Genomic DNA, 15,821 nt, shown 5'->3' on the forward strand with positions numbered 1-15,821 from the left:
CCCGGTTGCTGCTGTTGTCTACTTCTTTTCCATTCCCTCTATCTTTCTGTGAGGTAGTCGACGAACAGTTTCCACCGCCTGGTGAACCCCTGAGCCGAACCCCTTAACACGAACTTAATCCGTTCTAACTTTATAAACCCTGCCATATCGTTTATCCAGGTCTCCACACCCGGGGGTTTGGCTTCCTTCCACATTAACAATATCCTGCGCCGGGCTACAAGGGACGCAAAGGCCAACACGTCAGCCTCTCTCGCCTCCTGCACTCCCGGCTCTTCTGCAACCCCAAATATAGCCAACCCCCAGCTTGGTTCGACCCGGACCCCCACCACCTTCGAAAGCACCTTTGCCACCCCCACCCACAACCCCTGTAGTGCCGGGCATGACCAGAACATGTGGGTGTGATTCGCTGGGCCTCTCGAGCATCTCGCACACCTATCCTCTACCCCCAAAAATTTACTAAGCCGTGCTCCAGTCATATGCGCCCTGTGTAGCACCTTAAATTGTATCAGGCTTAGCCTGGCACACGAGGACGATGAGTTTACCCTACGTAGGGCATCAGCCCACAGCCCCTCTTCAATCTCCTCCCCCAGTTCTTCCCATTTCCCTTTCAGCTCATCTACCATGATCTCCCCCTCGTCCCTCATCTCCCTGTATATGTCCGCCACCTTACCGTCCCCCACCCATGTCTCTGAGATCACTCTATCCTGCACTTCCTGTGTCGGGAGTTGCAGGAATTCCCTCACCTGTTGCCTCGCAAAAGCCCTCAATTGCCTATACCGAAATGCATTCCCTTGCGGCAACCCATATTTCTCCGTCAGCGCTCCCAGACTCACAAACGTCCCATCTACAAATAGATCTCTTAATTGTACTACCCCAGCTCTTTACCATGCTCCAAATCCCCCATCCATTCTCCCCGGAACAAACCTATAATTGTTTCTTATCGGGGACTGCACCAAAGCTCCCGTCCCCTATGCCGTCTCCATTGCCCCCAAATTTTCAATGTAGCCACCACCACCGGGCTTGTGGTGTATTTCTTTGGTGAGAATGGCAACGGTGCCGTCACCATTGCTTGCAGGACGCCCTCTCCAATCTCTTCCACGCCGCTCCCTCCCCTTCTCCCATCCACTTACACACCATTGAAACATTGGCGGCCCAGTAGTACTCACTTAGGCTCGGTAGTGCCAGCCCCCCCCCCGTCCCTACTATGCTGCAAGAATCCCCGCCTCACTCTCGGGGTCTTCCCAGCCCACACAAAACTCATAATGCTCTTCTCAATTCTTTTGAAAAAAGCCTTCGTGATCACCACCGGGAGGCACTGGAACACAAAAAGGAATCTCGAGAGGACCACCATTTTAACCGCCTGCACCCTACCTGCCAATGACAGGGACACCATGTCCCATCTCTTGAAATCCTCCTCCATCTGTTTCACCAACCGTGTTAAATTAAGCCTATGTAATGTACCCCAATTCTTGGCTATCTGGATCCCCAGGTACCGGAAGTCCCTTGTTACCTTCCTCAACGGTAAATCCTCTATCTCTCTGCTCTGCTCCTCCGGATGCACCACAAATAACTCACTTTTCCCCATGTTCAGTTTATACCCTGAAAAATCCCCAAACTTCCCAAGTATCCGCATTATCTCTGGCATCCCCTCCGCCGGGTCCGCCACATATACCAACAAATCATCCGCATACAGAGATACCCGGTGTTCTTCTCCCTCCCCCCCCCCCCCCCTAAGTACTCCCCTCCACTTCCTGGAACCCCTCAGTGCTATGGCCAGGGGTTCAATCGCCAATGCAAACAATAACGGGGACAGAGTACATCCCTGCCTGGTCCCTCTATGGAGCCGAAAATAGTCAGACCCCCATCCATGCGTGACCACGCTCGCCATCGGGGCCCTATACAGCAACCGTACCCACCTGATATACCCGTCCCCAAAGCCAAATCTCCTCAACACCTCCCACAAATAATCCCACTCCACTCTATCAAATGCTTTCTCGGCATCCATCGCCACCACTATCTCCGCTTCCCCCTCTGGTGGGGGCATCATCATTACCCCTAGCAGCCTCCATATATTTGTATTTAGCTGCCTCCCCTTCACAAACCCAGTTTGGTCCTCATGGACCACCCCCGGGACACAATCCTCTATCCTCATTGCCATTACCTTGGCCAGAATCTTAGAATCCACATTCAGGAGGGAAATGGGCCTGTATGACCCGCATTGCAGCGGGTCTTTTCCCTTCTTTAGGAGGAGCGATATCGTTGCCTCTGACATAGTCGGGGGCAGCTACCCCCTTTCCCTCGCCTCATTAAAGGTTCTCGTCAGTAGCGGGGCCAGCAAGTCCAAATATTTCTTATAGAATTCAACTGGGAATCCGTCTGGTCCCGGGGCCTTCCCCGCCTGCATGCTCCCAATCCCTTTCACTACTTCCTCCGTCTCAATCTGTGCTCCCAGCCCCACTCTCTCCTGCTCCTCCACCTTAGGAAATTCCAGCTGATCCAGAAAGCACATCATTCTCTCCTTCCCGTCCGGGGGCTGCGCTTCATATAATCATTCATAAAATGCCTTGAACACTTCATTCACTCTCTCCGCTCCCCGCTCCATCTCTCCCTCCTCATCTCTCATCCCCCCCCTATCTCCCTCGCTGCTCCCCTTTTCCTCAGTTGGTGGGCCAACAACCTACTCGCCTTCTCCCCATATTCGTACTGTACACCCTGTGCCTTCCTCCATTGTGCCTCTGCATTACTCGTAGTCAACAAGTCAAATTCTACATGTAGCCTTTGCCTTTCCCTGTACAGTCCCTCCTCCGGTGCCTCCGCGTATTGTCTGTCCACCCTCAGAAGTTCTTTCAACAATCGCTCCCTTTCCCTACCCTCCTGCTTTCCTTTATGTGCCCTAATAGATATCAGCTCCCCTCTAACCACTGCCTTCAGTGCCTCCCAGACCACTCCCACCTGTACCTCCCCATTATCATTAAGTTCCAAGTACCTTTCAATACACCCCCTCACCCTTAAACACCCCCTCATCTGCCTATAATCCCATGTCCATTCTCCAGGATGGAAGCTGTTGTTTTTCTTCCCCTATCTCCAGGTCCACCCAGTGTGGAGCATGATCCGAGATGGCTATAGCCATGTACTCCATCCCCGTCACCTTTGGGATCAGTGCCCTTCCCAAAACATAAAAATCTATTCGTGAAAATACTTTGTGTACATTGGAGAAAAACGCAAACTCCTTACTCCTAGGTCTACTAAATCTCCAGGGATCTACTCCTCCCATCTGCTCCATAAAATCCTTAAGCACCCTAGCTGCAGCCGGCCTCCTTCCGGTCCTGGACCTCGATCTGTCCAGCCCTGGGTCCAGCATCGTATTAAAGTCTCCACCCATTACCAACTTCCCCACTTCTAGGTCCGGGATTCGTCCTAACATACGCCTCATAAAATTGGCATCATCCCAGTTCGGGGCAAACACGTTCACTAATACCACCGCCTCCCCTTGCAGTTTGCCACTCACCATCACGTATCTGCCCCCACTATCTGCCACTATAGTCTTTGCCTCAAACATTACCCACTTCCCCACTAGTATGGCCACCCCCCCTGTTTTTTTTTTTTTTGCATCTAGCCCCGAATGAAACACCTGCCCCACCCATCCTTTGCGAAGTCTAACCTGGTCTATCCGCTTCAGATGCGTCTCCTGAAGCATAACCACATCTGCCTTAAGTTTCTTTAGGTGTGCGAGTACCCGTGCCCTCTTAATCGGCCCGTTCAGCCCTCTCACATTCCACGTGATCAACCGGGTTGGGGGGCTCTTTACCCCCCCCCCCTTGACGACTAGCCATTTCCTTTTTCAATCCAGCTCCTCACCCGGTTCCCACGTTGCTGTATCCCCCCCAGGCGGCGCCCCCCCCCCCGCCCCGACCCCCCCCTTCCATACCAGCTCCCCCTTCTCCCCAGCAGCAGCAACCCAGCTAACCCCCCCCCCCCCCCCCCCCGCGCTAGATCCCAAGCTAGCGTAATTGCACCCCCCATGTTGCTCCCAGAAGTCAGCAAACTCTGGCCGACCTCGGCTTCCTCCCGTGACCTCGGCTCACACTGTGCGAGGCCCCCTCCTTCCTGCTTCCCTGTTCCCGCCATGATTACCATAGCGCGGGAACAAAGCCCGCGCTTCCCTTTCGGCCCCACCCCCAATGGCCGGCGCCCTCAGCTCCTCATCCTCCCTCACCCCCTCCCCCACGACATGGGGAAGAGAGAAGTTACAGGGTCGCAGGTTTAACAACTTGGGAAGTCCTCTCTTCCCCCTTTTCCCCCCTTCGTCCCACAAATTCACCCCCCCCCCCCCACTTTTGTCCCAAACGTTCTTTTTCTGGCCCGCTCACTCCAGCTTCTCCTCGACAATAAATGTCCACGCCTCATCTGCCATTTCGAAGTAGTGGTGTTTCCCTAGATGTGTGACCCACAGTCTTGCCGGTTGCAGCATTCCAAATTTGACCTTCCTTTTATGAAACACCGCCTTGGCCCGATTAAAGCTTGCCCTCCTTCTCGCCACCTCCGCATTCCAATCTTGATATACGCGGATCACCGCATTCTCCCACCTACTGCTCCGAGTTTTCTTTGCCCATCTGAGGACCATCTCTCTGTCCTTGTATCTGAGAAATCTCACCACTATTGCTCGAGGAATTTCTCCAGCCCTCGGTCTTCGCGCCATAACCCGATAGGCTCCCTCCACCTCCAGCGGACCCGTCGGGGCCTCCGATCCCATTAACGAGTGCAGCATCGTGCTCACATATGCCCCGACGTCCGCCCCTTCTGCACCTTCGGGAAGACCAAGAATCCTTAGGTTCTTCCTCCTCGCATTATTCTCCAGCACCTCCAGCCTTTCCACACGCCTTTTGTGTTGTGCCTCGTGGATCTCCGTTTTCACCACCAGGCCCTGTATGTCATCCTCATTCTCAGCAGCCTTTGCCTTCACGACCCGAAGCTCCTGTTCCTGGGTCTTTTGCTCCTCCTTTAGCCCCTCAATCGCTTGTAATATCGGGGCCAACAGCTCCTTCTTCATCTCCTTTTTGAGTTCATCTACGCAACGCCGCAGGAACTCTTGGTCAGGGCCCCATATTAAACTGCCTCCTTCCGACGCCATCTTGCTTTGTGCCTGCCTTCCTGGCCGCTGCTCTAGAGGATCCACCATAATCCGGCTACTTTCCTCTTTTTTTCCATCCGTGTCCAGGGGGGATTCCCTTCTGGATTACCGCACAGTGTTATTTGCCGTTAAAATTGCCGATGGGGCTCCTATTAAGAGCCCAAAAGTCCGTTCCACCGGGAGCTGCCGAAACGTGCGACTCAGCTGGTCATCGCCACACCCGGACCGCCACGCGGTTCAAGTCCGAGTAATGATCAATAATCCAATACACCGCTTAGTAAGATTTAAAACAACGCACATTTATTATACACAGTAATCACTAATCATGTACAAATTCTACGTCTAAGCTACTTCTACAGCTAACAGGCCAATACTTAACTTGGAACTGGCCCACCAGGTCAGGGAAACGAATGGCCTTTCGTTCGGGTTCTGAGCCTGCGGGATTCGAAGTTGGTACAGATTGGGAGCTAGGAGCGCCTATCTCGTAGCAAGCGTTGAAGTAAGACTTACAGTTTTGAGTGGGTGTTGAAGAGTGAAGAGCGAGTGAAGAGGTGGAAAAGAGCGGTTTGAACTTGGGGCTCAATTCTTATAGTCCCCAGGGGCTTCCTGCCTTTCGGGGCGAACCCTGTACCTGGTCCCAAGTTATTGGACTTTGTCCCAATAACTTGGTTCGATTTTCTCCAATGCTGGAGCGGTTCCCTGATCGATGGGCGGTCTTGAGGTGGTCGTTCACCTCCTTTTGTGTAGGCTTCTGCTGGCGCCGAAGAGTCTGGTTTTGCTTTGTGTGTCTAAATGTTGCTTCTTGTTCCCGGGGATTGCTCATTAGTATGCAGGTATCTGGTGTTTTGTTATGCTGATGGTTGCTGGTATCGATCTTGTCCGGCCTTTCCAGAGATAAATACACAGCCAACCTGCAGCTGCTTGTATTTGTCCTGTTGGCTGACTTTCCCATCAGCCTTTGCCGTTTGCCATTTTAAATCGGGAGTTGGCCATTTTAAGTGGCTACAGGCCCATAATGGACAAGCAGGATAAACTGCTCACTGAAGCGGGAGGGTATGGCAGTGATACTAAATGCATACTTTGCTTTCGGCTTTTCCAAATTAGAAGATGGTGACTATGGCCCAGTTGAAAATGTGGGTGTTCAGCAACTGAGCAGTATTGTGATAGATAAAGAAGCGGTACGAAAAAGGCTGACACACTCTCGGTAGAGAAGTTGCCAGACCCGGGTGGAATGCATCCTAGATTGCTGAGAGAGGTAAGGAGCTGTTGACATAACTTTTCCTGGCCACTCTGAACACCGGGATTAGTCTTGGGGACTGGAGGACTGCAAATATAATACCATTGTTTAAGAAAGGGGCAAAGGATAACCCAGGAAACTATAGACCTGTCAGCTTGACATTGATAGTGGGAAAACTGATGCAGGTCAAAATACTGGATGAGATAAATATACACTTCGAGAAAAATAAGTTAATACTGGACAGTCAACACGTCTTTGTCAAGGGCATATCTGACACATTTAATTGAGTTCTTTGAGGTGCCACAGGCAATAGATGACTATGGTGCCATGGGTGTTGCATATTTGGACTGTTAGAAAGCATTTGAGAGGGTGCCACATGGCAGATTGGTTAGCAAAATAAAAATGTTTGGGATTAATAGGCCTTTAGCAGTACAGATTAGAAGTTGGCAAAGAGATAGGAGACAGAGGTTAGGTATAAATGGGCATTTCTCAGACTGGAAATGAGTTGAAAGTGGTGTCCCACAGAGCTCAGGGTTGGGACCCTTGCTTTTCCTGATTTATATAAATGATTTAGAGGTGGATGTTGAGGGCAAAATCTCTAAATTTGCAGATGACACTAAGCTAGGGAGAAAAGTAAATTGTGAGGATGATGCTGAGCGATTTCAGAGGGACACTGACAAATTGGCCAAATGGGCAGACACCTGGCAGATGAATTTCAATGCAGCGAAATGTGAGGTAATGCATTTTGGTCGAAGAAACATGGGAAGACAATATCGGCTCAATGGTACAACTTTGAGGGGAGTACAGGGGCAGAGAGACCTCTGGATTCAAGTGCAAATTCTCTGAAGGTGAAACAGTTATTAAGGCTTATAGGATCCTTGGGTTTATAAATAGAGGCATAGAGTATAAAAGCAAGGAAGTGACACTACACCTCTACCAATCATTAGTCAGACCACATTTGGTGTATTGTGCTCAGTTCTGGGCACCTTATTTAAGGAAGGATGTTAAAGCCCTGGAGAGAGTGTTGAGGTATTCAAAATTATGAACAATTTTGACAGGGTAAAGAAGGATATTCTGTTTCCACTAGTCGGTATTTCAGTGACTTGGGATCACAATTTCAAGATGGTCAGCAAGAGAGCTAGGAGTGAGATGAGGAGAAACTTCTTTACTCAGAGAGTCGTTGGGATTTGGAATGCGCTGCCTGGGAGAATGGTGGTGGTGGATTCCACAGGAGGTTTCAAAAGATACATATTTGAAAGCGATTAAATTAGAGGGCTACGAATTGGGGAATGGGACTAGCTGGGTAGCTCTTTGGGAGCCGGTGTGGACATGATGGGCTGAATGGCCTCCTTCTGTGCTGTAAATAACAAACAAACAAAGGACAAAGACCACAAAAATAAGAATTATTGTTTCACTGAGTCCAGAGTCAAAAGTCCTATGGTCAGAGGTTAGCAGACTAAAGCTGATGTGGAGTAATCTACTTATCCAGTAGCACTGACTTTCACGATAGGCAAAGCACTTTGCAATGAATTAGTCTTGTGATGGGCACTGGTAGAGAAGTTCAGACATTCCGGTCAAAATAATGTAAATGACGGCCAGGCAGTTTAAACCTGTCAAATCTATAGTTCTTTTGTTGTTTTTGTTGATGAAAGATGGAAGACTGACTTGGTTCAGCTCCACAAGATAATATTACACGCTGTAGCAGCTCTGGGTGGGTGGGGGCACATGTGATATAATTCTCATCTTTTCCCCTTGGTTTGCATAAAGCATGTATATTCCTGGTCTGGATCCTTGAGATGGCTAATGTTTCATCCATTAAGAAATTTATCCGAGGTTTCAGATCCTTAGTTTTTGCAGATGGATCACCTCTGTTGGCCAGGGCTTTACCTCCGATATGTAACGGGGCAAAGTTTTCGTGGAGTTTGATTTCTGTAGTCACAGGAGGCATTTGTGCATCTTTTTCTTTATTCGTTCATGAGACGTGGGCATTGCAGGCTGTGCCATCATTTATTGCTCATTCCTAATTACCCTTTGGGGGGGGGGGGGGGGGCAGTTAAGAGTCAACCACAAGGTTGGAGTCACATGTAGGCCAGACAAGGTAAGGACAGCAGATTTCCTTCTCTAAAGGGCATTAGTGAGCCAGATGGGTTTTTCGCCAATCGACAATGGTTTCATGGTCATCATTAGACTTTTTAATTCCAGATTTTAATTGAATTCAAATGTTACCATCTGCAGTAGCGAGATTTTAACCTGGGTCCCCAGTACATTATTCTGGATCTCTGGTTTACTAGTCCAGTAACAATACAACTACTCCACCACCTCTCCCTTATCTCTAGATGACAAGGTTGTTGTAGTTTTCTTAAGTCTAGAAATTCCTTTTGTGTCTTCTTGATATCACACTTTGGGGTTGTGACAGAGGATTAAAGAATTGCAAATGTTACACCTTGGTCAAAAAAGGGTGTAAAGAGAAACTGAGTAACTACAGGCAGTCTGTTTATCCTGAGTGGTGTGGAAGCTTCTCGAAACGATAACTTGGGACAAAATTAGTAGTCACTTTTTATTCACTCAAATGGGCTTCAACGGCTAGACCAGCATTTATTGCCCATCCTTAATTTCCCTTGAGAAGGTGTTGGTCAGCTGCCTTCTTCAATCGTTATAGTTCATGGGGTGCTAGTCCATTCACGGTGCTGTTAGGGAGGGCGTTTGAAGATTTTGATCCAAGCACAGTGAAGGAACAGCGATATATTTCCAAGATGGATGATGAGTGACTTTGATGGTAATTTCCAGGTGGTGGTGTTTCCACGTATCTGCTGCCCTGTCCTTCCAGATAGTAGCATAGTGAGGGCAGCATGGTAGCATAGTAGTTAGCACAGTTGCTTCACAGCTCCAGGGTCCCAGGTTCGATTCCTGGTTTGGGTCATTGGCAGTGCGGAGTCTGCACATTCTCCCAGTGTGTGCGTGTGTTTCCTCCGGGTGCTCCGGTTTCCTCCCACAGTCCAAAGATGTGCAGGTTAGGTGGATAGGCCTTGCTAAATTACCCTTAGTGTCCAAAAAGGTTGGATGGGGTTATTGGGTTATGGGGATAGAGTGGATGTGTGGCTTGGATAGGGTGCCCTTTCCAAGGGCCGGTGCAGACTCGATTGGCCGAATGGCCTCCTTCTGCACTGTAAATTATATGATTCTATGAGTCGTGATTGTGGGTTTGGAAGATGCTGCTTAAGGAGGCTTAGTGGATCCCTGCAGTGCATCTTGTAGATGGTGTACACTGCTGCTATTGTGCATCGGTGGTGGAGAGGGTGAATGTTTGAGGATGTGGTGCCAGTCAAGTGGCCTGCCTTTCCCAGATGGTGTTGAGCTTGAATGTTGTTGGTGCTGCACTCATCCAGACAAGTGGAGAATATTCCATCATGCTCCTGATGTATGCCTTGTAGATTGTGGACAGGCTTTGGGGAGTCATGGGGTGGGTTACTCAAAGCCGGATTCTTGGCCTCTGACCTGTACTTGTAGCCACAATATTTATATTGCTAGCCCAGTTCAGTTTCTGGTCAAGGGTAACCTGCCATATTGATAGTGAGGGATTCAGCCTTTGAGTGTCTTGGGCGATGTTAAAATTCCCTCCTGTTGGAGATGGTCATTGCCTGACATTCATGACATTCAATTTGCAAATGTTACTTGCCAATTGTCAGTCCAAGCCTGGATATTGTCCAGATCTTGCTGCATTTGGAAATGAACTGTTTCAGTATCTGAGGAGTTGTGGATGATGCTGAACATTGTGCAATCATCAACAAACATCTTCATTTCTGACGTTGTGGTGGAAGGTCAACGATGAAAAAGCTGAAGATGATTGTGCCTAGGGCACTATCCTGTGAAGCTCCTGTGGTGATGTCCTAGAGCTGAGATGACTGATCTCCAACAATCACAACCATTTTCCTTTGTGCTGGATATAGAACACAAACACACATTTATACATATAACATAGTGCAGAAAGAGGCCATTCGGCCCATCGAGTCTGCACCGACCCACTTAAGCCCTCACTTCCACCCTATCCCCGTAACCCAATAACCCCATCTAACCTTTTTTTGGTCACTAAGGGCAATTTATCACGGCCAATCCACCTAACCTGCATGTCTTTGGACTGTGGGAGGAAACCGGAGCACCCGGAGGAAACCCACGCACACACGAGGAAAACGTGCAGACTCCGCACAGACAGTGACCCAGCGGGGAATCGAACCTGGGACCATGGTGCTGTGAAGCCACAGTGCTATCCACTTGTGCTACCGTGCTGCCCTGTATGACTCCAACCAGTAGAGCAAACCCCCTATTTCCCATTGATTCCAGTTTTGCTAGGGTTCCTTGATGCCACATTCTGTCAGATGCTGCTTTGATGTCTAGAGCAGTCGCCCTCATCTCACTTCTGGAGTTCAGCTCTTTTGTTTATGTCTGAACCAAGACTGGACTGAGGTCAGGAGCTGTGTGACCCTGGTGGAACCCAAGCCGAGCGTCCGCGAGCTGGTTATTACATAGTAAGTGCTGCTTAATAGCGCTGTTGATGACCCCATTACTGATCGAGAGTAGACTGATGGGGTGGAAATTGACCAGGTTGATTTTTCCTGTTTTTAGTGTACAGGATGATTTTCCACATCACCAGATAGATGCCTGTGTTGTAGCTCCACTGGAACAGCTTGGCTAGAGGCACGGCAAGTTCTGGAATGCACATCTTCAGTACTATTGCCGGATTATTGTTGGGGCCCATAGTCTTTGCAGTATCCAGTGCATTCAGCGTGTCTTGATATCGTTTGAGCAAATGATTTAATTTGAAGGTAAGCCAGCATGGATTTGTTAAGGGAAAAATCATGTTTAACTTACTGGAGTTCTTTTGATGAGGTATCAGAGGGGTTCGGGGTGTATATAGATTTCCAAAAGGTATTTGGTAAAATGCCACACGACAGATTTGCCAGCAAAGTTCATGTTCATGGAATAAAAGGGACAGTAGCAATATTGACATGAAATTGGTCGAGTGACTGAAATCAGAGTAGTGTTTTTTGGGCTGGAGGAAGGTTTTTAATGCCGTTCCCCCAGGGTTGGTGTTGAGACACCTGCTCTTCCTGATATTTATTAATGAACTAGACCTTTGTGTATGGGGGTGCAGCTTCAAAATTTGCAGATGATACAAAACTTGGAAGCTTTGTGAATTGTGAGGATAGTGCAAACTTCAAAAGGACATAGACAAGTTGATGGAGTGGGCGGGCTAGCAGCAGATAAAAGTTCAATGCAGAGAAATGTAAAGTGATTTATTTTGATAGTAAGAATATTGAGAGACAATATCGGATAAAGGGGCCAAATCTAAATGGGGTGCAGAAACAGAGGGACTTGAGTGTGGTGCATAAGTCAATGAAGGTGTCAGGGCAGGTTGAGAGAGTGGCTAATAAAGCATACAACATCCTAGGCATTATTAATAAAGGCACAGAGTATAAAAAATAGGGAGTTATGTAAAACCTGTAAAGAACGCTGGCTTCATCTCAACTTGAGGATTGCACCCAATTCTGGGTGCTACATTTTAGGATGTGAAGACATTAGATGGTGCATAAAATATTCACAAGAATAGTTCCAGGGATGAGAAGCTTCAGTTACATAGTTAGATTGGAGAGTGTTCTCCTTGGAGAGAGAAGGTTGAGAGAGGTTTAATCAAGGAGTTCAAAATCATGAGTGGTCTGAACAGAGTAGATAGCAAAAACCTGTTCCTATTTGTGGAATTCATTGCCCGAGAATGTTGTGAGGCAGAGTCAATCAAACCATTCAATGGGAATTTAGACTGTTATCTGCAAAGGAAGAATGTGCCTTCTATGGTGAGAAGGTGGGGCTCTAGGTGAATTGTTCCTTTGGAGATCCAGTATAGACATGTTGAGCCGAATGGTCCCCTGTGCTGCAACTAATGTGATTCTGTAATGCTTCAATGTTGTACTGAACGTTTGCTGGACTGTGAGAGATGTTAGTCGGTTACATTAAGCACATGGCTTTCTCTATCTGCATTCTCCAGTAAATGCCGAAAACATTTATTTGTAGATGATGGAAAAATATACTTTTTTGGAAGTGGCATAGAATCACAACTGTAACCTCCACAATAACATTAAGTAGAAGGTGGTTCCCTCCCTTCACTGCTTATCTTCTACTGGAGGCTTTCCATCATTTCCCAGCTGAGAGAAAAGGAAGCTGATGTGCATATTGTGCAAACAATTACTCAGAATTAACCCTGGCAAGCTTGTTGGTTTACGTTGAACTTTCTACCTTCTGGTTCTTAATAACCCACCTTATTTGATTATCCTTCTTGTTTTGTACTATATTGAACTATGTGCTGTGTATTTTTAAGTGCGCATAATAGATATTCACCCTAGTTGTGTGAGCTCAGTGTTTCTTATCTTTTGACATTTCCCCCTCCTTGACAGAAGGCTTGTTGGATATTGGACATTCTGAACATATGGATAATCAGCAGGCAGAGATCGACGACTATGAAGAAAATTCTTTTGACTTCACAGGTGGGCAAAAAGCTGCTGATGACACCTCAGACTCGACAAAAATGTCTGATGAGGAAAGTATGAAAGACATTTACTTCAATTTTGAGAAGGAAGCGGAAAGGTATGGAATGGACTTAAAACCATAACTGAAGTGAAGCCAAAAAATATTGATTCTGTGCTTTGACCATTGTTATTTGTGCATAGCTTTCTATTAATGCTGCAGTTGCAGATTTTAAATTTACATTCCAACTTTAAGTGTATGTTTCACAAAAACATTGTAATGTGAATCCATTTTACACGTTACTAATCTCAGGGTTCTGTGAGAATTTTTTTTTAAGATGGTCTACTCTGGACCAAAACAGATGACTACTACCAAAATTATGTTGGTCTTTACTGTGTAAAATATAACTTCAAAAAAAAAGGTTCTGTATGTATATATATATATATATATATATATATATATATATATATATATATATATAGTATATATATATATATATATATATATACACACATCCAATTGGAGTAATTCATTGAATTACATTGTGGAGTGGCTTTTGTGGATTTATTTTCTTACTGGACTATATAATCATCTACAATAGCAATAAAATAACAAATCTGTTTAAAAGTAACATTTGTGTGAACAGAAGTGTTTTCTTTCTGGACAATGACTTGAAACTTTACCACTGAGTTCTTAAGTGCAATCATTTTCAAAGTGAGTCGCAACCCGTGGGTGGATCGCGGGTGTCGGGAGGGTCGCAGGGACATGCAACGTGGCATTCCCGATCCCAACGTGGGAAGTACTGCCCAACAGCAGCAGCAGCCGGCTTTTAAAAATTACAGCTGCGATCGGCTTTCAGAATGCCGGCTGTGCCGCACATGCATGACAGCTCATCAGTGCGCAGGTGCGGAACCCAGCGAGAAAGTCCACCTCCTCCTGATATCAGTGTGCTGACCAGGAGAAGAGCTTTTTTAATTCGATGCAGTCTTCCTGCCTGAAGTGACGGCAAAGAGCAAGTCACGTGCCCTGAACACTGATGTCACGTGCTCTGGGTGTAATTGCGATTCCTCCATTTTGTTAGCAGCAAGCAAACAACAGGACTGTGAAGAATTTAAAATGGATGGTTTTGTAATAAGGAAGAGTGGGTCAGATGATTTTTGAGGTATTTTATTAATTGTGCCAATGCAAATCCGGATGCGAAGCCCATGTGTCTTATATGCAGGGTAGTATTGGCAAATGACAGTTTAAAATCCCCAAAACATCAAAGCATTTGAAGTATGGCAAGTTTGAGGACAAATCTCTTGATTTTTTTTTCAAAGGATGCAGTGAGAATTTACATTGTCAGCTGAAGTCCTCAGCAGAAATGTAACATTGAACGACAAAGTACAATTAGCCTCTTACATGCTGGCTTACCGTGTAGCTAAAGAGTAAATGCCCCAGACTGTAGCAGAGCGATTAATTCTTCCTGCAACAGTCGACATAGTTTGTACGGTCCTAGGTGAGAGGTCAGCTGAAAAAACAAAATGCACCCCAGTTACTGATAACACACTGGCTCGCCGAATTTGTGATACTGCTGAGAATTTAGAAGCCCAGCTTCTTTCTCGTTTAAAATCTGCACAGGAGTTCTCAATACAACTGGATGAAAGTGCAGAGGTTTCAGATTGTGCAACCTTGCTAGTTTACGGTGGGTATGTTTGGCACAGTGCAATTGTTGAGGATTTGCTGTGCTGCCTGACATTACCTACCCACATGACTGGTGCAGAGATTTTTGAAACATTGAATAGTTACGTGATTGGAAAGTGCGGGCTCAACTGGGTTCATTGCAGAGGAATCACAAGCGATCGAGCAGCCAACATGACTGGGGAAAAACCAGTGTTATAATAAGGATTAAGGAGGCAGCTGGTCAGGACATTGTTTGGAATCATTGTTTTAATCAACCTGAGGCGTTGCTGTTGAAAGGAATGTCATCCGATCTGAAGTGGTGTTGAAAGGAATTGTGAAAGTTGTGAAGTTCATTAAGCGCAGCACACTCAATACTGGACTTTTTGAGACTTTTGTGTTCCAATATGGGGACCGTGCACACGCATCCATTGTTCCACACAGACGTGCGCTGGCTGTCAAGGGGTGCTAGTCAGAGTTTACTAACTGAGGTATCAAATCCATGCTTTCCTCCTCGAGAAGTCGTTCCCTCTGGCTGGTTCGTTTGCTGAAGAAACTTGGATGCTAACTATGTCTTACCTTGCAGACATCTTTTCAATTCTGAATGAATTGAACCTCAAATTGCAAGGTAAGGATAATTATTGCTTTCGGCACTGTAGAAATTGAAGCGTTCCAAAAGTTTTTTAAAGTTTGCCAATTGCGAGTGCAAAGCCAAAATTACGACATGTTTCCCACACTGCTACGACACACTGAAGATAACAGCTTTAGTAAGGGAACATCACTAGACAGGCAAGCCTTGTTCAATTGCACCTGGCTGCGCTGATCAATAGTCTTTGTCACTACTTTCCAGAGGAGAAGTTTCAGCTTTTGAGAGAGAAAATCCCTTCTGAATTTGAGGCCCCAGAATCAGATTTAACTTGCAGCTGACTCCAAATGAAGAAACTGAACCTTTGCACCTCAGATGAGAGAGCGCATTAAAAACACAGCACAAGCCAATGAGGCTGTCAGCATTCTGGAGTGGCATCTCCAAGGAGTATCCAGAGCTGAGTAAAACGAGCAATTTGTTGCTTTTGCCCTTCACAACGACCTACATGTGCGAGGTTGGATTTTCTGTCCTCGCAAAGATGAAGACAGCACAAAGGAACCGACTGAACTCTGCACCCGATATGTGCATAGTCCTCTCCTGTGAACCTGATTGGAGTGAGATCGTGAGGACCAAGCAGGTTCACTTCTCGCATTAAAGGTAAGAGAAAATGGTGGGTCGCAAACGTCTCACAGCGT

General features: G+C 46.8%; 1 protein-coding gene across 4 annotated transcripts in view; it reads left to right on the top strand.

Moving 5' to 3' along the window:
• The window catches only part of znf710a (zinc finger protein 710a), a 57,449-nt gene extending 43,937 nt beyond the window's left edge, over positions 1-13,512 (top strand). For 2 of the 4 annotated variants that reach the window (XR_011933606.1, XR_011933608.1), the window contains exons 5-6: positions 10,989-11,188; positions 12,812-12,956. Coding sequence is in view for 1 of the 4 variants with exons in the window: in XM_072468719.1 (XP_072324820.1) it covers positions 12,812-13,026 (215 nt within the window). In the remaining 3 variants the exon portion in view is untranslated. Of the gene's footprint in view, positions 1-10,988; positions 11,189-12,811 lie in introns of all 4 variants that reach the window. The other 2 variants (XR_011933607.1, XM_072468719.1) reach the window with 2 other exon arrangements.
• Positions 13,513-15,821: the final 2,309 nt, after the last annotated feature.

Source organism: Scyliorhinus torazame, chromosome 12 (genome assembly GCF_047496885.1).
Source record: "Scyliorhinus torazame isolate Kashiwa2021f chromosome 12, sScyTor2.1, whole genome shotgun sequence".
Taxonomy (NCBI): Eukaryota; Metazoa; Chordata; class Chondrichthyes; order Carcharhiniformes; family Scyliorhinidae; genus Scyliorhinus; species Scyliorhinus torazame.